Below are 23,725 nucleotides of genomic sequence, written 5' to 3' on the forward strand. Positions count from 1 at the left end.
CCTCTCTTGTCTTCCCTGTCATCCGTCTGCCAATCTCCCTGTCCATGGTTAGTTAAAGGCGCTTTTTATCCTCTTTTCTTTCCCACAGAGTTTGCCAGATCCGGCCCGGTGCCTGGGTTCCAGGAGGACACGCTGCAGTTGGCCTTCATCGACTTGAGACAAGTAAGTCTTTGTGTTTTTGTTTTTTGTTTTTCTTTTAAGATGTGTGACTGAAGACCATCAGGTCTTAAGGAAAAGGGGAGGGGAGGGGGATTGGCGTTGGCGATTCACACTGGAGACCTAAGGGTTTTTTCCCTGTGTTTGAGGCCACCTCTTTTATTTAGCTATCTGGGATCCTTAGCTATGGTGGAGTTAAAGGTTTTGTGGGTAGAAGGGAAGGCAGGGGGGTGGGAGGAGGGACCCAGAGAGTAGAGGGACTCAAGTGACCCTCAAGTGATGCGACCCATTGTGTTGTAGTTGGCTTCTGCAGACACAGCAGAAAGATAACTCGTCAAACCAATGCTAAGCAGGTGCACTGATGCAGAGACTGCCAGCTTGGACAACTTTTGTTTGTGGATAATGTGACTGCAGCGTTTAGGAAAAATGAAATATTTTACATTCTGGATTGTTGGTTTGGTTTGTTGACTTTTTCCTGCTGCCTTAAGTCTTCTCTTTGCTTGCTTTGTAGAATGTGGTTAGCCATGAGTGACTAAGTGGTCGTTTTTGAAGATGATTAGCAAAGGCCCTGACCAGCCACGCTAACTTGACAGGCAACCCGCTAAAAGAAACGTGATGAAAGCTGGGACTTAGGCGTACCTGAGCTTCGGCAAGCCCATTAGATAGAAAGCCATGGTATCTGTAGTTCTGTGGGACTGTTTCTTGCAGATTGAAATGGGATGGTAGGCCTTGGTGGTTTGGATATAGTGGAACAGGATGGGCGGGGGCCCAAAGAGGGAGAGAGTTAACTGGGCTCTGTCATCTCTTCACTCTGAAGATGGATGGGGTTGGATAGAATGTGTGAATGAGGTAAGAATCAATGACTGATGTTTCTCTCCTATTAAAACAATCTTTTTTTTTTTGTCTGTTTTAAAAAGGGGGTTGGCTTTGTTTCTCCTGCCATAATGATGCAGTGCCTCTTATTTTCAGAGCTGACATAGTTTGCATTCTGAAAACTTTTAGATGCCCAGGGTATTTCTTAAAGCTGTAGGACCCCTTGTATCGGTAGACTCCTTACCACTGGGACTTGATTCATGCTGGAACGGCTTTTAACCTATAATGGATGGCCTGAGCTACCCCTGAATCCTTGTGGATGGGCGGTGTAATCTGTCATCTGATGACAATTCTGGAAAGCCCTGTTAAGTAGAAAACAAAATTGTGTGTCTACAGACCCGCCAAAGTTTGAGGATTCAGGCTGTGTCCTAGAAACGTGTATCAACTTAATATTTGGGGGCCAGCGTGGAGATTCTCTTTACACATAAAGGCTTTCCCAGCACGATCACAAATGGAATTATCTCATTCCACTTATAAGACCTTCTACCTGTGGATTCAGTAACTCAACTGAAATGCTCAGGTTTTAACCCTTTAACTGATGAAAGATTGAAAGATAGTGATTTTGCTTTAGGTTTTTTGCCTCTTGGATTCCATGTTCGCCCCCCTCCATTTTTGTCCATTTTTTCCCAGAAACTTCTAAGACAATTGACTTTTCTTGGAAAGCAGAAATTGAATTTCATTGGAGAAACATATCCAAGAAGAATTTTTTTTTTCCTTTTTCACTATTCATGAGAAGGAAGTGTGGTCATTCTGTCCAGTTTGTGGTTTTGGTCCCTATGGAAAGCAACTAGTGTTCACAGAAAATGTTAACTAAGGGAGTAAGTTAGAAAGCACAGCCAAAATAAGGTGGATCTGAGCTGGCAATGAATGCTCCAGTACTTGGGAGCTCTCAGTGAGCAGCAGTGTGGTTCTTGCTTAAGTTCCTATTTTCTGTTACATTTCTGTTCCCAGAGTTTCATCATTGGTGTTTTAGTGGTAGAAACCCAAACTCCAAAATTTTACTAACAATGAAAGACTATGCCTCTTCCTACTGAATCTGTTCCCTAAATTCTACTTATATCTGTCTATATTAAAGCAGCTTGAAGGGTCAATTTTCCAAACTAAATCATGTGAAAAACTTCCTTAACTTTTGTTTGTATTAGCAGGCCTTAGGTAAGTTGAATCACCATGTGAAATATTGATCTCTTTGCAGTTTATCCTAGTCATTCTCAAAACTTAAAGTGGACATCTTTTAAAAGGAGACTTCAGAACTATAGAAATGTTCAAACTACAAATAGAAAGCCTGAGAGTATGTTTCCAAAGGAGATATCTTGACATCAAATGAGGCACAATTTGTCCTTTTGCATGTACTCCCCTAAAACAGGATTATTTAAATTTTGAGGTTGAGACTGATATTAAAATTCATATAGTAGAACTTGGCTTGATGCTTAAATCCCCGCACAGCACTCGAGACTATACTTCAGTATCTTCAGGAAGGAGAACTCAGTGCCTGAAGCAGCAAGCTCACCTTAGGGCAAGGTGATTATTAGAAAGATATTTCTTAAGTTAACTAAAATCTGCCTCACTTAACATTGGCTCTTTGTCTCTATATTTTTCTTAATGCATTCCTAATGTAGGGGAATAGACTTTCTAGCCCTGGATTATTGAGCCTCCAATTTGCCAGTCATTGAGCCTTTTTTTACATGTAGAATTATTATCTAGTCCTCATATGGTTGATTTCACTGACCTAAATTGAAGATTGTACTCTCATTGGTCATGTTTTTCTTTCAAACATATTCTTAGCAATACAGATTTTATCAATAAATAGAGTGGCCTTGCTAAGCCTGTTTGAGTCTAATATATAGCTTATAAACTGATTTGTTTTTTCTTTGTAAGTCATAGATAAAAATATTACATGGGAATAGCAGAAGTTAAAGGAAAGGTTAAAGTTTAACGCAGGATTTAGGGTTCATACCCATACAAGAATGGGCTCTGTCTCCTGTGCAATACAGTAAGAGCATTCTTTTACTGCCATTGAGTGTATTCAGCTCACTGGTTTATAATAATCATTTTGATCATGCTTTCATATTCTCCTTGCATCAGATTTTCAGACACTATTAATTGAACGATAATTTTAAAATATTCAAAACATAGAATGTTGATGAAATTATCTCTGTATAGACTATAATAGCAGAATGTCATTAAAAAGCTGTAAAATTTCATTGGAAAGCAAATTAGATGGAGACAGCAAAACTGTTCATCCCTTTTTTCCTATTTCCACTTTTCTGCTTTTTCAGGAAAAGGGTGAAATGACATTTTGAATATACAAGCTTTCATGATATTTTACATTTGTATAGCACTCCGGAGTTAAAATACATTACCATACATATCTCAGTTGTCAGATTTCTGGGTTTCAAAAACCTGTTATTAATACCAATGTGAATTAGTGCAAATCAAAAGCTGTTTCCTTTTTATATTTTATTTTTTCTTTTCTGGTATCAGGGATTGGACCTAGGGCCTTGCACATACTAGGAAAGCTTCTACCATTGAAATACATGCCCAGCCCTAAAAGCTCCTTCTTAAATATTTTGTATTTCCTATGTCCATAAATTCATAAAAGTAGGATAACAGTTCAACTTTACATATAAATATCAATTATATGTGTGTATTTCTATAAAAATCCAAATTTGGCTTAATGTTAACGCTTGAGAAGGGCCAGGCACAGTGGTGCATTCTTGCAATTCCAGACACTCTGGAGGCTGAGGAAGGAGGATCACTCAGCATCTTAGCAAGGCCTATCTCAAAATAAAAAGGGCTGTGGATATAGCTTAGTGGTGAAGTACCCCTGGGTTCAGTCCCTAGTACCACACACACACACACACACACACACACACAAAAAAAAAAAAAAAAAAAAAAAAAAAAAACACCCAAAGCTTGAGAAGGACAAATTAAGGCCTTCTGAATCTTGAAGTGATATATATACTCCAAGTATTAATAATTACAATAATGGTTGCCTTTATTGGAATTATACAGGGCCAATAGTAGATTTGTAGTAGATATGTTATTCTTTAACAATACTGTGGTTAAACATTAAGTAGGTAATGCTGATAAAGAACAGAATTTGATTTTAATTTCAATTTCATCAAACTCTGAATGTCTCCCATGTACAAAGCATAGCATAAATGCTGTGGAAATAAACAAATGAATTTAATTTCTTCCCACCAGGATCATATAAGGAACACTGTGATGAGTATTACGTTAGAGAGATGAAGCCATTTTTTATATTTCAATCATTTCAGCAGCTTTTCCTATATAGTAAATCATCCTACAACATATTGCCTTTAAAATAAGAATAATTTATTAAACTCAAGTTTCTACAGATTAGTAATTTAGGATGGATTCAGCTGGGCTCACTCCTACTTTGGGGTCAACTGCTAAATTGATAAAGGACTGGCCAGCTCTTCTCTGCTCCATGTGATCTCTCCTTTATCAGCACCCTAACCTAGGCTCATTCATATGCTTCTTGGAGGGGTTCTGAGAGAGCAAGAGAAGCATGCGCACTCCTTGAGGTCTGCACTTAGAACTAAGGAATCATCATTTCCATCGCATTTTCTTGCCTAGAACTAGCCACAAGGTCAGCTCACATTCAAGAAGTGAGGAAATAATTTCTAACTTATACCATAGCTGGGACATAAGACTTGTACATAAACAGTGCAAATTAGGAGCAAGATTAAATTTGTAAGTACAAAAAAAGGCCATGAAGTAAAGAGACCTTTATTTTATAACCATTTAAATATAAAATATTTCATGGAAAAGGTAGACAGTTAAACTGAAGGTAAGTTAGACATTAATAAGAGCAGAAAGAATTTAAAGTGTAGAAAATAGCAGATTTATGTTTTGCTTAAAAACATGGGTCAGTAGGTGTTGATTTAAGTAAAGAATTTAGACTGTCTTTCCTCCTTTAGGTATCTCTGTCAACCCCTATTTTTTTAATATCTTTATTTTGTTTATGTATGTGATGCTGGGTATTGAACTCAGTGCCTCACACATGCTAGGCAGATGCTCTACCACTGAGCCACAACTCCCGCCCTCAACCCCAATTTTCTAATTTCTTATACGTAGTCTTTATTTTCTGGTGTTCAGTTTTCCCATGGACTTTCTTTTTTACATCCTATTTATCCTTCCCCTTATCAAATGCTGTTTATTGTGTGCTATCCTGAGATATTTCACTCTTCTGTTATTCATATTCATTGTGAATGCATTGTAATCCCCCTCAATGATCATTTGATTTATTGATTTAATTTTTGGTAGTTCACTTTACATGTTTGATTAGCAGGAAAAGGTTGGAGAGTATTCTTTTCCTTAGTAATATCACATCATCTTTTATTCCTTAGTCCCAGTTCTTTTCTACTTCTGATATACGTAAGTTTTCTAAAGCTGAATGAACTAGGTTGTGACATTGCATCAGATCTCCTGAATGGAGCTTGTTGGCAACAGCTCTTATACAGTAAGCTATCCCAAGATATCTAGGACTTTTTTTAGATTGAGTTGTTGCTATTCCCTCTTGGCCAGTTATTCCCCAATTTGCAACCTAAGGTCTAAAGTAAACACAGTGCATTTCCATTGCAGATGCTTAGCCTGATTTAAAAACAACTACAAGATAAAAGAGAAATAATTGTATATTTCTTTTAGGATGTTGAACAAATGGTGATGCCATTCCAATTACAGGTGTAGAGATAAAACCAATAATTTCAGTTAGGCAACACCAATTCAGGAATCCTATGAACAACCCCAGAAACTATTCAAAATTTCCCTTCTGGCCTTTTCAACATTCTTTTCTTTCCATAGTCACTCTATATGTAGTCCTGGTACTATATAGGGATGTCACTTTAGCAGGTTCTGATTTTTTGTATTGATGCTCTGTATTGTTCCATTGTAGGGATCACTCTGGTCTTCTGGCAAGATCCTCAGGGCAAGGCCAAGTCTTTTATACACTGATACCCAGGCTTTTAGAAAAGGACTATTAGTTATAGCCTGGCATAATAATATGGTTAACTTAAAAAGGTGGTCCTATTTTCTTTGGTATCAAATTTTTCTGATTGTTTTGAGAAGATTAGTTTGCCAGAGTTATTTACTTACTTACAACTTTCAAGGTAATAACTTACAACATCAAAGGAAGCTCTGACAAGGAATAACTCCTGTTTCTAAGAAGGGAAGAGCTAACATCTTCTGTGCTGGTACTGTAAAAAATATAGATAGAAACAGTTTTGAGAGTGGACCTCACATAGCTACATCTTTGACTTCATAAAAGATAAAAATGAATCAGTAAATGCAAAGACAAGGCACAAGTTGTCACAGTGTCCAGGTACTGGGATACTGCAGCAGCCTCTGCAAACCAGGTTTATCTCTTAATCTTGCTTGGGACTTTGGTTATTAGTTTCATCATTGAAAGTTAATGGAAGGAATTGCTAGCACTATTAACAGATTTTGGGATTTGCTGAATGTCTTGGATGATTGGCTTTTTAACTGGGGAGAAGATGACCTTAGAAATTCTCCCTGAGGGCCTTTTTGATTTAACACAGGTTCCATTTTTTCAAAACCAGGATCTCATGAAATAATATACAAACACAGCATAATTTTTTGGTATAGAAAAATCATGTAAGATGTCACTTAAGTTCCAAGAAAAGACCTAGACACTTAATGGTCCAATTGGCATCACAGCATATTTGGAAGGTTATTTTCTGGTCACTCACCTCTCACTATGGAAGAAATTATTTTAGCACCTCAGAGGTCTAATTTCCCGAAGTTCTCATGGAATTGTTTCAGGAGGCTAGGAATCAGAGGAAAGGGTATGACTATTAGCAGTAGATGATAACCATGTGGAGACTAAGGTAACCCTATTAGAATTGGACTCCTTTTTAAAAAAATTTATTCTCATTTTTATATATGACAGCAGAATGTATTACAATTCATATTACATGTATAGAGCTCAATTTTTCATATCTCTGGTTGTACACAAAGTAGATTCACACCATTCATTTGTTCATACATGTACTTAGAATAATGATGTCCATTTCATTTCACCCTTTTCTAACCCCATATTCCTCCCTTCCCCTCCCTCCCCTTTGCCCTAACTTGAGTTTGTCTAATCCTCCTATGCCCCACCCCCTCAACCCTATTATGAATCAACATTCTTATATCAGAGAAAACATTTGGCATTTGTTTTTTTTTTGGAATTAACTTTCTTCATTTATCATAATATTCTCCAACTCCATCCATTTACCTTCAACTGCCATGATTTTATTCTCTTTTATTGCTGAATAATATTCCATTGTGTATATATACCACATTTTCTTTATCCATTAATCTACTAAAGGGCATTTAGGTTGGCTCTGCAGTTTAGCAATTGTGAATTGTGCTGCTATAAACATTGCTGTGGCTGTGTCCCTGTAGTATGCTGTTTTTAAGTCCTTTGGGTATAGACCCAGGGGAGGAATAGCTGGGTCAAATGGTGGTTCCATTCCTAGTTTTCCAAGGAATCTCCATACTGCTTTCCATATTGGCTGCACCAACTTGCAGTCCTACTACCAATGTAGGAGTGTGCCCTTTTCCTCACATCCTCGCTAATACTCATTATTGTTTGTATTCTTAATAGCTGCCATTCTGACTAGAGTGAGATGAAATGTTAGAGTAGTTTTGATTTGTATTTCTCTAATTGCTAGAGATGTTGAACATTTTTATATATATTTGTTGATTGATTATATATCATCTTCTGAGAAGTGTCTGTTCAGTTCCTTGGCCCATTTACTGATTGGGTTATTAGTTTCTTTTTTGATGTTAAGATTTTTTAGTTCTTTATATATCTCAGAGATTAGTGCTCTGTCTGATGTGTATGGTAAAAATTTGCTCCCAAAATGTAGCCTCTCTATTCAACTCACTGATGGTTTCTTTTGCTGAGAAGAAGTTTTTAGTTTGAATCCAACCCATTTATTGATTCTTGATTTTAATTATTGTGCTTATTAAGGAAGTCAGGGCCTAATCCTTTATGATAGAGATTTGGGCCTACTTTTTCTTCTGTTAGGAACAGTATCTCTGGTTTAATTCCTAGGTCCTTGATCCACTTTGAGTTGAGTTTTTGTTCATGGTGAGTGATATGGGTTTAATTTCATTTTTTTTACATATAGATTTCCAGTTTTAGAGTTGAGCTCCTTTTTAATTTTTCTTTTGACAAAGATGGAGTCCTTGAAGAGAAGGTGGAGGCCTAATGAACTCTACTGTGTATTTTTCCAGGGTCTTTGGTTTTCCTCAGGGGGAAGCACACTCATTTAGTAGCAATGTAGACCCCAAACACTTGGTTCTTTGCACATTTGTATTTGGTAGAGAGGAAGCTTATGGGCCTCTCCAAATGGCATATATGTGAAAATAGCCGTGGATAAAGGACCTTCAGTTAAGAGTAATCCTCCACTGACAACTTTTTTGGTAGCAGGAAACAAAATGGCGGGCTTTTGGAATATTTTCCGATGAAAAATTCATTGGGTTTGGCCTTCTGATTCATGGGCTTCCAAGTTACCACTAACCATTGTTACTGTCAATACATATTTCCATAGTCTTGGATTGGATGGAAGCCTAACCAAAAGCTTGGTTGTCCAGCACTTTCTACTTCAGCCTGGTGAGAGTCCTACCACTTAAGTTCCATTTCCAGTAGTGGGTAAAAGGCCTTTTCTAGTAGTGTAAGTCTACTGTGTAACAACCCTCCTTTCCCTTTGCCCTAGTATAAGGATGACTGAACTGTTCAATGTGGGCATGGTGCCAACTGAATAGCTTCATATCAAAGTTTGTTCAGAGGTCAGGATTCCATTCCCTTTCAACTCTTGAGTGAAGAGAAGACAAACCTAAAAAAGTAAGCCACCTGGAAGTGTCTACCAAAGTTCACAGACAGAGTCACTGATCCCCTCGTTCTTTATCGTAAGAGACCTGGGTAGCCTATGAGACAGCCTCTTGCCCCAGGAAGCCCAAAGCGCTGCATCCCTCTGCTTCTCCCAGCTATCTAAGCTTGAGAAACTCTGGAGGCCACCCCACCTTACCTCCAGCACCCAGCATGAGGATGCATACCCACATACCTGAAACTTGTTTGTGTCTGAGACAATCAAATCTTTAGGAGCAAGGACAGGGGAATCAGCACCACTGAATTTCCCTGGAGTAGCAGTGGTATCAGAGACTGTTGTGTTAGTGCTGCCTGAGTGAAATCTTCTAGGTTCTGAACACTAATCTCATCTTCATAACCTGTATTACCTAATGTTCTACCAGAAGACAGTCATGGGCCACAGGAGGGGCAGCAGAGCCAGGCCTTGGAACTGACTTGTCACTACTGCATCCTACTGATAGCCGCTGGAGGGCAGCAGAGAGTGACAACAAAGAGCCAGATTAGGGAATTGGGGCATATTTCAGCCCGCTCAGCTGTAAAAGAATTAGTACCTCAGGCCACAGTCCCTATCATAGAGCCCTAGGGAACAAGAACCAAAAAAGAGAATCCAGAACCCTAACATGAAGGTTAAAACACTTCCTTATAGACAAGTTCAGGAACCAGGAATGGGTAGGGGCTGAGGTAGGACTGACAGAAAGGAGAACCAAACAACATCAGTGAAGGTGACAGTCTAATGTGTCAAGTGCTAAGGGAGCAAGCAAAGATGGAAGAGTAAATAAAATGAAAGAAAGCACCATGGTAGGTGGCAAGCCAGAGCAAATGAGTTGAAGAAGCAAAGGTGGAGTCAGGAGAGAGTGGCTTTCTGAGGTAGTGGTACCTAGAAAGAAACCTTTTGCAAGGAGGGATCTCAAAGGGAACAGTTCCACACACCACCAAACAGCCATATGTATAGGATCCCCAGCTCACAGAGTCTTTCCTTCCCTTAGCTGAGATCACTTTTTTCTTGGTCTGTTGACTTTAAGGGTAAAATAGCCCTTTGAGGATGTAGAGAGAAAGAGAAAGAGATGATATGACATTCTAAGATGTGATTAAGGAGTTCTTATTCATGAAATGAAATTGAACTTGTGACATGAAGCCCTTCTGGAGAACATTTGTGTGAAAGGACAGCTCACTTTCCTTGAATAGCTTCTGATGTTCCCTTTTTGTATTTTAAACTGTAATACTTGCAAAGACTATCCAGTAGAAGATAGAAGCTGGCTCTGGTGACTAATTATATGGGCAAGATCTCAGCCAATCTAGAGACTTGGGATTCGTACCCTGTAGGTTAGCAGAAAGCCTTGTGTAGGGACTCTTCTAAATGCTGAGAGCACTTTTCCAGACCCTTTAGATATAGAGGAAGGAAACTGTTGATTGGCCTGCTAAACTTTTAGTATCGCTTTTCCTTAACTTTGCATGCATGAGCAAAATGGAGTTCCTGTAGCTACAAATTCCAGGACCCCATTTTGTTTGGCAGGGCAGCATAGTAGTGAAGAAGTTTGAAATTGGGCAGACTTGGTTTATTTGCTGTGATATTCGGCAAATATTTGATCTCAGATGTAGTTTCCTAGGATATAAAATGAAGATTTTCAATAACTTAAAAGGCTAATAATTTGGGTGTAAGCTGTAAGTAAAATAGCATAATTACATTGCCTTGTACTTGGTAATTATATAATCAATGATAGTGCCTATTAGTAAGTGCTTCAATTATTGCTGCTTTTCAACTGTGGGATTCATACCCTGAAGGTTAGCAGAAAGCATTGTGTAGGGGGTGGAGGATGCCTAAGGATAGTATCCAACTCTGGAGACCCAGAGTAGTCTCCTAACTCTTGCTGATTCATTACATGACTTATGGTACTTGGGCCTTTGGCTGCTGACTCATGATGAGGTTCCTGATCTTTCCCTGGGAGTAAGAAATAGAGAGTGATAACTATTAAAAGTTCTGAGCTTCTGAGCATGATCGAAAAGAAAATAAACCTTAAGTTAACTTTCATGTCTAACCAAATTAGAAGTTTCTTCCAGTAAAAAGTATTTCTTTAGGGAAATATTACTATATATATGAAAAATAATTTTTAAAGATGGAAAATAAAGCCTAGTAAATACATTGTCTTGACACAGTAGCTGTACTTTTGTGGCCTCTTTTTGGTCCTTTTTAAATGCTTATTTGTACCTATATTATTTTACATTCAACCTTTAAATTTAACATATCTTAAATATTTTTGGCTGTTTTTTAAAATCAGTTTTATTATGTGTAATTTATGTACAATGAAATATATGTATTTTAAGTGTACAGTTCAGTAAGTTTTGCTAAGTAAATACACATATGTAATCACCACCACTAAGAACATTTCCCTATTGCCTAGAAGCTCCCTCATGCTTCTTGGAAGTCAGTCTCATTCCCTTGCCCCCAAGCAACCACTGATCCACTCTCCACCATTCCAGATTAGTTTGAACATTCTAGAATTTTAGGTGAAGTCTACAGTTGATATTCTTTTGTGTACCCTACCCTCGTATCAGTCTTTTTTTATTCAGCATAATATTTTGTTATTTATCTAGTGCTTAATGTATCAATAGTTCGTTTCTTTTAAATTGATTAATTCTGGTTTTTTTTATATGAATGCATCATTATTTATCCACTCAGCTGTTTATATTTATGAATATTTTATTGGGTAATACTAGGAGAGCAATTGTTGGGTCTACAGTAAGAGTATGTTTTAACTTCGTTTTTTAAAATGTCAAACTGTTTTCCAAACTAGTTGTACTGTTTTCCATTCCCACCAGCAGTGGATAAGAGTATAAGTTGTTCTACATCCTCTTTAACTGTTTGTGTTGATAGTATTTTGTTTGTTGGTTGGTTTATGAAAGCACAAATTATGCTTGGTAAAATTCATCCTTATAAATATATATCATTCTACATTTTTACAGACTTACACAGCTGTGTAACCACCACTAAACTCAAGGTACAGGATATATCTATTGCTTAAAAAGTTCCTTGAAACCTTTTTGCAGTGAGTCTTCACTCCCTCACTCCCAGCCCCTGCTGTGATCCCTGACACCATAGTTTTGTCTGTTCTACGATGCCCTATAAACGGAATCATACATATAAGTGGAATCATACTTTTAATTTTGCCTTCTCTCACTTAGCATAGTGCTTTTGAGCTTTATCCATGTTGTTAGTACTCTATTTATTTTTAGTACCAACTAGTATCTCATAGTATAAATTTTCTACTCATTGACCAGTCGATGCATTTGGTTTGTTTCTAATTTGTAAATATTATGAATAAATCCACAATAAACATTTATGTACAGGTTTTTAGGTGAACATGTGTTTTCATTTCTCTGGAATAAATACTTAGGAGTGGAATTATTGAGTCATAGAGTAAATGTATTTTAACTTTATAATACAGTATTGGCCAAGGCTCATATTTTTACGTGGAGTGTATAGTTGTTTTAACTGTCTTATAAAGTTAAAATACATTTAACTGTAAACATGTTTTTACCTTATAAGAAAGTTAAAATACATTTACTATATAAGAAATGTCAAACTGACTTCCGAAGGTATTTTGCTATTTTGCATTCCTACCAGCGTTACATGAGAGTCATAGTTGCTTTGTACCCCTTGTAAGTGTTTGAAGTTGTATTTTTAAAATGTGTGTCATTCTAGTATCTTGTGGAAGTTTGAATTTACATTCCCCTAATGATACTGATGTTGAGCATCTTTTGTGTGTTAATTTGGCATTCCTGTCAAATATTTTGTCCAGTTTTTTTTTAATTCTTATTTTTGAGTTGTGAAAGTACTTTATATATTCTAGTTAACACTCCATTATTGGATATGTGTTTGGCAATTTTTCCCATTCTGGGCTTTTCATTTTCTAAACAGTGTATTTCAAAAAGCTTGCTTTTTAATTTTAATGACATCATGTTTATAATGAAATCAGTTTATTCTTTCATGGTTCATGTTTTGTGTCCTATCTAAAGAAATCTTTACCTAACCCAAGGTAACAAGATTATTTTCTGTGTTAAAAATAAAACTTCTAGGAGTTTTATAGAGTGAAGTTTTACATTTAGGTCTATGATGGTACATCTCAAGTTAATTTTTCAATATGATATGAGGTTTGGCCAAGGCTCATATTTTTTAAAAAATATTTATTTATTTATTTGTTGTAGTTGGACACAATACCTTTATTTTATTTATTTTTATGTGGTGCTGAGGATCGAACCCAGGGCCTTGCACATGTGCTAGGTGAGCACTCTATCTCTGAGCCACAGCCCCAGCCCAAGGCTCATATTTTTATGTGGAGTGTATAATTGTTCTAGCACAATTTGTTAAAATGACTAATGCTTTCTCCATTGATGTGCCTTGACACTTTTATCAAAAATCAATTAAACATTATATGTTATGGTGAATTTTTGGATTCTGTATGTTCTGTTCAATTGACTTTCACATTTAGCCTTTCTCTCTTAACATTTGAAATCAGGTATTGTGGCTTCTTTAACTTTTTCTTCTCTTCAACTTGTTTTGTATATTCTACATCTTTCCTATATTTCTTGGATAATCAGTTTGTCGGTTTGTACAAGAAAAGGTTTCTGGAATTGTGATTAGGATTGTGTTGAATTCATAGGTAAATATGGGGAAAATTGGCATCCTGATAATATTTGATGTTCTAATTCCTAAACACAATCTTCCTTTCCTCCATTCACTTGTGTCTTTGGGTTCTTTCAGCAGGGTTTTGTAGCTTTCAGCAGATCTTATACATACTTTGTTAATTTATTCCTGAGTGTCCTATATTCATTGTAAATTATATTGTTATTTTAATATCAATATTTAATTGTTCATTGCTAGCATATAAAAATATAATTGGATTTTTTCAAATTGATCATGAATCTGAAATTTGCTTATTAGATCTAGTAATTTTTTTGTACATTCTTAAGGATGTTCTCAGTGGATGAGTATGGCATCTGTGAGTAGTTTTACTTCTTCCTTTCCAACTATATGCCTTTTTGTTTTCCTGGCCTTGTTTCACTAGAACCTACAGTACAACGTTAAATAGAAGTGCCAAGAGAAAATATTCTTGCCTCATTTCAGATCTTGGAAGGTATTCAGTCTTTCACCATTAAATCTGATGGTAGCTGTAAGTTTTATACCCTTTGTTAGTTAAAGAAGTTTCTTTTAATTCATAATTGCTTAGAGATATAATGTATGTATTTATACCCAAAATTTTGTTATCTGAACTCCTCCCTAATGTAAATTCCTTTATTCCCACAATTTTTATCAGTCCATAGTAGTTGTACATAATGGAGTACTTGTTGTTGCATATTCATACATGCACACAACATAATAATATAATTTCATCAATATAATTTCCCAGTATTTCCTCTTGCTCTCCTTCCCTCCTCTTCCCCCTGGTCCTCTTCCTCTACTCTACTAATTACCCTTGGACTTTCATGAGATTCCCCCATCTTCCTTTTCCGTTTTCCTCTCTAGTGTCCACATATGAGAGAAAACATATGACTCTTGATTTTCTGACTTTGACTTATTTCTTGAATTGCATCCATTTTCCTGAAAATGTCATAATTTCATTTTTCTTTATGGCTAACTAAAATTCTATTATGTAAATATACATAATATATGGTATATTTATGTATATATATACATAAATGTGGTATATATACTATTATGTATATATACATAATATATGGTATATTTATGTATATATATATATACATAAATGTGGTATATATGCTATTATGTGTATATACTACATCCATTCATCTGTTGATGGACTTCTAGACTGGTTTCATAGTTAGGCTATTTTGAATTGTGCTGCTATAAACATGGGTATGCATGTATTGCTACTTACAATGATTTTAATTCTTTAGGATAAATACCAAGGAGTGGGATAGCTGGGTCAAATGTGGTTCCATGCCTACTCTTTTGAGGACCCTCCATATTGATTTCCATAGTGTTTATACTATTTTACAATTCTATCAATAATGTAAAAGTGTATCTTTTTCTCCACATCCTCTCCAACATTTATTGTTTGTATTCTTGGCAACTGCTAGTTTGGTGTAAGATGAAATCTCAGGATAGTTTTCATTTTCATTTCCCTAATTACTAATGATGTTGAACATTTTTTTCATATATTTGTTAGCCATTTGTATTTCTTCTTTTAATAAGTGTCTGTTTAATTCATTTGCCCATTATTAATTGGGTCATTTGCTTCCTTAATGCAAATTCTTATGAAAGAATTATAAACATGTTTATGGCTTTTAAATGTATTGTTGGTTCCTTAAAAGGGGCTATACCAACTTAAAATATTTCTAGAATTGTACAAGTTTTAAATCAGCCCCACCAGCACAGGGCCTATGATATTAAGTTTTTACATTGATTTGGAAGGTATAAGCAGATACCCTTATTTTTTGTCCCAGAGGTTTTTGTTGTTGTTGTTGTTGTTGTTGTTGTTGTTGTTGTTTTGTTTGTTTGTTTGCCATATGTAGAAAGAAAAATATTCAGTGGACCATGACCATTATAAATTTGCCAATGTCCATATTTTCAGTTCTTAATGCCCTGTCCTGTGATGGATGATGTTTTGCAATCTGATTTGATGTATTTCTAATTTAACCTTAAGTTATTATAATCATATAATAAATACAAAATTAACACTTCTAAAAAGTTAACTACTGGTAAAAGGTAATATGATTAGGTGAGAAATAAGCAGCAAATATTGTGTGTATTTGGAGGAGGGAGAAATTGCTGTGCCATTAGGAATGATGATTCCTGCCTTTTCACCCATGGGTCATTGGAGCTAGCTTTATTTCTTAGTTTTATCTTTATTGTTTAGTTTTTATAAAAATATTCTATGACCAAAATGTTTGAAAATCAGTATTCATAGTGACTTTGAAACGTGGTCAGCTAGGAAATTTAATTCCACGTTGATAAGAAAAAGTGTTCTAGTATTACTACAGAAAAGAGCAAAATATTGGCAAGCAAAGTTAAGGTAACCCTCTCTATTTTCTGCATTGGGTTAAAAAAAAAAGCAGTAGGCTCTAGAGACTTAATTTAAAGATTGACATGTCCTTGAAAGCCCAATATCTACATTTATACTGTATAACTGCAGAAGCTACATCATACAGTCTCTACTATTTAGTGTCTTGCTGTCATAAGAGAAAAGGAGGTGGTTTTTAGAAGTTACTAGTATACAAGGTTATATCAAAAATAACTACCTCCAGCAATAGTAAATTAAAAATATGATTGAGTGGATATATTTTATGAGGTAGTATAAGTTGATTATCTCAAGTATTAGTTATAGTGACACAAACTTTACTAACACAATTAAATAGCTGTACTCATACTTTTGAGTGTTTTTTGTGCTTCTCATTTGTCAATTCAAGGGGTGTATGAGCGTGTGTGTGTGTGTGTGTGTGTGTGTGTGTGTGTGTGTGTATGTGTATGCACATGCTTCCTGTGTTCTAAATTCAAGAACAGTTAGAGTTCCATTTGATGCTCTTTAATTTTTCCTTCCCTTGTAATCTTTTAGATTTTTTCCATGTGTTTCTCGGAGATACCAGCTTCCTCCATCTGCCTTCAATAGGGGCACCTCTTCTTCACTCCCTGCCTGGGTGAAATGTAGTGAAAGAAGATAGATAATTTAACTGATGGGAAGTAACAATAGGTAGTACAGATGAGAAAGGGACATGGAAGTAGATATGGTCATGGTTCTTTCTGTGAAATATAAAACTCCATTTTCTTTTTACTTCTCCTCCTAATCTGTTTTATGCTACTACCACTGAAAATCTTTTCTTCCATTCTGCCACCTACTATTTTTTTTATTTTGTTTTAGTTGTGGTTGGACACAATACCTTTATTCTATTTATTTTTTATGTGGTGCTGAGGATCGAACCCAGAGCCCCACACGTGCTAGGCAAGCACTCTACCACTGAGCCACAACCCCAGCCCTGCCATTTACTGTTTTTCAAATACACTATTATGATCATGTCATTTGCCTTCTCAAAAATTTAGCCTGAGCACTCTCTGTTTGTTAGGGAGCTGACCCCAGCTTATCTTTCTGCTCTCCTTCTTATTGTCCTTCCCCATTTAACTCTGCCCATATTACTCCTAACATCTCTGGAATCCCCAAACTGGTAAGTTTTATTTTCCCTCCGCCTGTCACAAAGTGATATAGGTCTTAGTCTTGTGACAAACCCCTTTCCTTCTTAAAGGCTTGGCTCAAATGTCACCTCCTTTATAAATCCTTCTTGACTTCCTCAAGCAGATTTAATTGTTCCCTCTTTGGGTACCTGACATTTGTGTATGTCCCTTCATTATAAATGCTTTTATAATTACCTGTTTAATCATCTGCCCTCACCATGAGCTTCTGAGTTCACCAAGGGCAGGAACCCTGTTTCGTTTATCCTCAAATTTCCACTCCTTCAGTGGGTAACTTTATTTATATTACATGTTTTTCTTTCATAATTGCTTGTTAGAATGCATTGGCTTAATATTGTTTGGTGACATTTCAGAAGTAAAGGAACTAGATGAAATTTCTGAATAATATTTGTACTTAATTGCTCATAAATAGATTCAAAATGTAGGAAAAAATAGATTCATCATTTTCCCCTCATTCTATGCTCTTAATTCTCACTTTACTTTTATCAGGTTAAATGGAGGGCAGAGGCCACAGATATGAGAAGGCAGGGCCAAATATGGGGAAAGGGAACTCCAGAGGAATTTCTCTAGTGAGAGCCCTGAGGGAGGGCTACTGAAGAGCACCATGCAGGTAGGTAGACGGCTCATGTCTTCTAGGCAGATAGAGTCTCCCCTGGTAGATCACTACTGCTTCCACAGGAGGCATCTTTCATTTGAAACACTTGAGCCTATTTTTCCAACCTCATAGAGATTCAAGTGTCAGGTACTGTCTTCTTATTCCTTTTCTTCAAAGGAGAACATTTTTCTCAGTCCAAATATACCCTTGCAGCATTTCATCCTTGTTATATCTCTCTGAGTGAAGTGGCCACTTAACTGAGCTCCAATATTAGGTCAGAATGTCAGCCCAAACTCTGCAACCAATTTGAGAAGTTTAAATCTTCCTGGAAATGACTTTTAAAGTAGTTTACAAATAATTCCTGCTGAAGCAATGAAGAGTTTTGAGTGATTAATGTGTTGAAAATGTAATATAACCTTGTTCTCTGTGCCACAAGTATACTAATCATTGTCAGGTATGATAATAATATTAATACTTGAAGGGTGTTATATTCTAGCCTAAAATATTCTGAAAATAAGTTCCTGATTTCCCTCATAAAAGCTTGTTCCTTTTGCAGTTCTCCTCATCTCAATTAATAGCAATTCTTTTCTACTAGGAATAGAAACCTTAGAGTCATCCTTGACTTCTGTTATCTCCCATCCTACATTTCTGTTGGAAAACTGTGTTTTCTCTCCCTTCAAAATGTTTTCAGAAACCAATCACTGAGAACTATCATCTTTCTTCTCCTAATTTAAGTAATCATTTCTTTTTGTATCTGGAAATAGTCTTTTTTTTTAACAATGAAGCATTTTTACTCTTTTCTTTTTTTAAGTGGTAGATGGACACAATACTTTTATTTTATTTATTTATTTTTATGTGGTGCTGAGGATCAAACCCATTGCCTTACATGTGTTAGGCAAACACTCAACCACTGAGCCACAACTCCAGCCCTTGCAATAGTTTTTTTAACTGGTCTCTATGAGTCTGCCTTTGCCCTTCAACAGGCCAATCTCAGTAGAGCAAAAAGCAAGAAAAAGTTAAAATAACAGTCAGATCTTGTCATTCCTCTGCTAGAAATCTCACAGGGACTTCCTGTTTTATTCTAAGTAAAAGCCAAAGTCCTTTTAATGGTCCACATGATCCTATAGAGTCTTCACACACACACACACACACACACACACACACACACACACACACACACACCCTTCAACCCTCAGCTCCTGCTGCTTTTCTCCTCAGTCACTCTGTCACTCTTCTGATAGCCTTCCTATTGTTTCTGAGACATGCTAGGGACACTCCCCTCTCAGCATGTACTCCTATCTCCTTGCACTTGATAGAATTATTCTTCCTTGATGACTCTTTTCCTGATAACCATATTGCTTGTTCCTCATCCCTATCAGGTCTTTATTCAAATCACTTAAAGTTCACTTCAGTGAGGCTTTTCCTTTTAAGATTGCAACTTCCCTCTTCTACTGCCTTTACCAAGCCAAAATCAAATCAAAATCATCTCCAAGCCAAAATCAAAGCCAAACCCTCTGTTTTCTTCACTGCTTCATTCTTGTCTGAAGAATTTGTCATCTTCTACTATATTATACCACTCACAAATCTTAAGTAATTATTCTTATCATGAAAAATTATTCTCATTGGGGTAAGGTTCTGTACATTTTGTGAACAAACAAAATGATTCTTAGTGCATAGAACAATTCTTAGCATGGTAGGCCTTTAGTCAGTATTTGTTGAAAGGAACAGAGTACAGTTTCTACATATTTGCCTTAATAACTTTATTGACAAGAATTTTTCTTTAGAGAAAGCAGATTGTTATGGTTTAGATATTAGGTATCTCCCAAGAACTCATGTGTGAGAAAATGCAAGAAAGTTTAGAGGTGAAATGATTGGGTTATGATAGCCTTAGCCCAATCCATAAATTAATCCCCTAGTGGGGACTAACTGAGTGGTAACTGAAAGTAGGCAATATGTAGCTGGAGGAGGTGGGCATCGGGGGCAGCCTTTGGGGTATAAATTTTGAAACTGGTGAGTGGAGCTCTTGCTGCTTTCTGATCATTATGTGAGCTACTTCTCTCTACCACAGTCTTCCACCATGATGTTCTGCCTCACCTTGGGCCCCAAGGAATGGAGCTAGTCATCTATTGACTGAGACCTCTGAAACTGTGAGCCCCAAATCAACTGTTCCTCTTTAAAATTGTTCTTATTGGGTCTTTGAGTCACATCAGCAAAAAAGGTGACTAAAACACTGATGTGCCATTAAAATTAGGAATTTTGGAAAGAACTTTTGATCAGTGATTTAAAAGTATATTGTACATATTGAGTATAAACTATATACCTTTCAGTCAAGTGAATAAAGGATATTTCCTAAAATTGTTTTTGGTTGTAGATTTCTTTGCTTAACAATATAAATTGATACATACCTGCTAATAAATACCCTTTCCTAATAACATGTTACCCAGGAAGATGACAACGATGATGATGATGATGATGATGATGATGATGATGATGGTGATGGTGGTGGTGGTGGCAGTGACGATAATAACAATGATGATATTTGGAATGAAGCAAAAAAAGTGTGATCAAAAAAAGTCTCTTGTCACAAGTTGGTAGTGAGACTTAAGGAAACCCAGCTTAAAAAGAAATGCAGAAGTCATTTGCAAATAGTTGAAGTAACTTGACAGAACATCTTTGAAAGCCGTGTTTTGGTAAATGGAAAATTGACTCTTGCTTGGAAAAGTGTGTCGTAAATTTTAATATTGTATAGGGACAAGGAAGCACCTTTTCCAGCATATTATAATAAAATATGTAAAAACATGGAGTTTGGGAAATAAAAAGATACCAGGTAATTATGATATCCTGCGGTAATGACTATCATTATATGAAGAAGATAGCCACAGAATTCCTCCCTGCAATTGTGATAGTGTAAATACAGTATTTGGGGTGATGATGATGATGATGATGATGATGATGATGATGATGATGTTGTTTAAAGTGTAAAACCTTAAATCTACAAATTCAGTAACCCATCCTGAAAAGTGAAAGAGAAACTGAATACAATCTGTTCAATGCTAATTAATCACCTTCTGTTGCTTTTCTCCTATCCTTTTCTTCATTCCCTTTCTGAATATAGTTGGCACTCTCCAGGAGGGCTTTAGGTCTATAGAAACCCAGAGAAGAGAGAATGATCTGTGGAGGGTCTATCCTGCTGAAATCCCCCACTGCTTTTGTAGAGGGCAGCTGGCAGCAGCTCAGTATTCTCAAGTAGCAAATTGCCTGGACAGGGATCATAGAATTTAATTGCTAAATCTATGATTGGCTAATTGCATAGATGATAGGTTTGGTAGCCCAGATAGGCCAGCTGATTCCTTGAAATACTGACTTTTTAAAAATTTCAGTCTGGAACAAAATAAAATAGCTGTGGTTTTATGTTAGTTGTGTCCCATAATGTGCTGGGAAGCATAGGTTTCAGAGATTTCTTTATTTTGGCTCCTGTTTTTTATGAGGTAATAGGGTTTAAAAAGTCTTGGCAAAAAGTCTGATATGGCAGGAGTGAAACCATTAACCTTTTTTCCTACTTTCTGTTTCCTATTTTTCTTTCCTCAGAATTCAGTGGTAATTTCACACACACACACACACACACACACACACACACACACACACACACCCTCTAAAATCTCTTATGCAGAGCTAGCAAGCCTTGAGTTGTGTACTGTCTATGGTCTTCGAGACACACTGGCCCTTGAGTGGGAGGAAAAAAATCAGAGCTCATTGCTTTTTACAAGTCATCTCCTACTATTTTTGAAAAGATGTTCTTTGCTGACTTTCTAGCAGAGGTGAGGCTAAAATTGATTGCAGTGGTAATGACTGGCACAGTTTCACCAGATTTTCGTTCCCCTCACTGAGGCTCCAGAATAAAAATGGCAGAGCAGTTAAAACTCATTTAGCAATATTAGACACCTACCTCTATGGATCCTGATGTGGGACATTGAAGAGGAAATCAGGATGCCCATGATGTTGTGAGCAGTAGATATTTCCTGGTTGCATCTTACTTGCATTTTTACTTCTGCAGTGTAAAAATGAAAGAATTAGATAACCTTCATGTTATGTACCCTTTTGATTTCAAGTTCCATGACCTTTACTAGCTTTAGACTTGCCCTCTTTAAAGATGGTTTCTCCTTAACTTTTTATCTGTGCTTGCTGAGAATCCTCTATTTATGATTTAGAACATGACATTTTTTTAATAGAAGACTTTTTATCTTTCTATTACTGATTCTCAGTTTATAACCCAGGATTCATGCAACTATTTTATTTAAATTAATATTTTTTCCATTCGCATGTCTATACCTCATAGAACTTATTTAATTTAGTTTTTTTTTTTTAAGAGTATTTGAGGTCTGGGGATGTGGCTCAAGCGGTAGCGCGCTCGCCTGGCGTGCGTGCGGCCCCGGGTTCGATCCTCAGCACCACATACAAACGAAGATGTTGTGTCTGCCGAGAACTAAGAAAAAATAAATAAATATTTTTTAAAAAAAAAGAGTATTTGAAGGGAAAGCAAGGAAGGAGAAACGGGTAAGCTAGAAATGAAAGACAGAGACCAGGCAGAGATACACACAAGAGTTTATTTGTCGAAGGCCATCTCTCTATAGGAGAGAGAGGCAAAAGAGGCTTGAGTTCTGGGACTTCTATGGGGGAGGCTCAGGAATTAGAGCCAGGTGGGTCCTAATGCAGTGGTTAAGGGTTGGGTTGGTATGAAGGAGTGGTGAGTCTTTCTCAGAAATGTCCTTGGCCAGAAAGCAAAACTTTTTCCTTAACATGGTGGCTGTCACTTCAGATGGCCATCCAGATGCTAAGCAAGACCTTAGGGTATTGACAACTGATGGCCTGCTGGGTGTCTCCTTTTGAAATCCTAGAGTAAGCATGCCGCTTGCCAGCTGTGGAGCCTGTCATTTAGGTGTCACAGGTTTTCCCCAGCTTTCTGGTTTTAGGGAGTTCTGTAATGATCTCTTATTCTATTGCCTGGAGCAAGATGTTCCTGGAAAAGAGGACTGGGAATGTTCAGCCAATTTAATATTCATTGGCTGAGTGTTCTGAGATATTTCAGGATATTATGTACAAAACTGAAATTTGTGTGGTCACTGCCCCAAAATCAGCACCATTAAAGATAACTAGACCAAGAGGTTAAAAAAAAAAAAAGAAAAAGAAAGAAACCTGGGCAAAGGAACTTTTAGAAAGCTACTTCTAAGAAAAGAGGAAATAAAGTCCTGAGTAGGTAAGACACTAGAATATTCAAAATTAGTATACCTTTAAATCTAGTCCCAATTTACATCTTATAATGTTCCTTTTCATTCTCTTAGATGGGAAGATTCCCCCTCACCCCCACATTTCAGCTCCTTGTAATCTTTTTCAGAGTTCTATCTTACTTACCAGCCTGAAAATACATGTGTGCATATGTACATGCGAATATATATATATATATATACTCTTAAAGATGGTTTCTCCTTTTTATCTGTGCTTGCTGAGGATCCTCTATTTATGGTTTAGAACATGACATTTTTTTAGAAGAAGACTTTTTATCTTTCCTATTACTGATTCTCAGTTTATAACCCAGGATTCATGCAACTATTTCATTTAAATTAATATTTATAGATAGATAGATATAATATTTATATATACACACACATATATATATATATATATATATCTTCAAATAATCTCCTGCCACCCCTTCCCAAATATGTCCACATCTTAATTCCTAGAATTTATAACTCTGTTACTTTATAGAATAAAAGAGATTTTGTAGGTATGACCTTACTGATCTTGAGCTGGGCAGTTTTTCCTGGGTTACCTAGGGGAGCCAAATCCTGTGAGTCTTTAAAGCAAAAGAAAGAGGCAAAAAAGTGGGTCAGAAAGGAGATTTGAAGTGTGAGAGGAACTCCTCCTACCACTGCTGGTTTTGAAGAGGAGGACAGAAGCCACAAACCTGAATTAGATAGTTTCTCTAGAGGCTGGG

The 23,725-nt window shown here is 36.5% G+C and overlaps 1 protein-coding gene across 5 annotated transcripts in view; it reads left to right on the top strand.

The window, feature by feature from the left end:
* Exoc6b (exocyst complex component 6B) overlaps positions 1-23,725 on the top strand; it is a 569,814-nt gene that overhangs the window by 430,239 nt on the left and 115,850 nt on the right. For 4 of the 5 annotated variants that reach the window (XM_078029030.1, XM_078029033.1, XM_040271223.2 and 1 more), the window contains one exon: positions 89-162. In XM_078029030.1, the coding sequence (XP_077885156.1) occupies positions 89-162 (74 nt within the window). Of the gene's footprint in view, positions 1-88; positions 163-19,798; positions 19,865-23,725 lie in introns of those variants that run through there. The other variant, XM_078029031.1, reaches the window with a different exon arrangement.

This window comes from Ictidomys tridecemlineatus, chromosome 12 (assembly GCF_052094955.1).
Source record: "Ictidomys tridecemlineatus isolate mIctTri1 chromosome 12, mIctTri1.hap1, whole genome shotgun sequence".
In the NCBI taxonomy this organism is placed as follows: Eukaryota; Metazoa; Chordata; class Mammalia; order Rodentia; family Sciuridae; genus Ictidomys; species Ictidomys tridecemlineatus.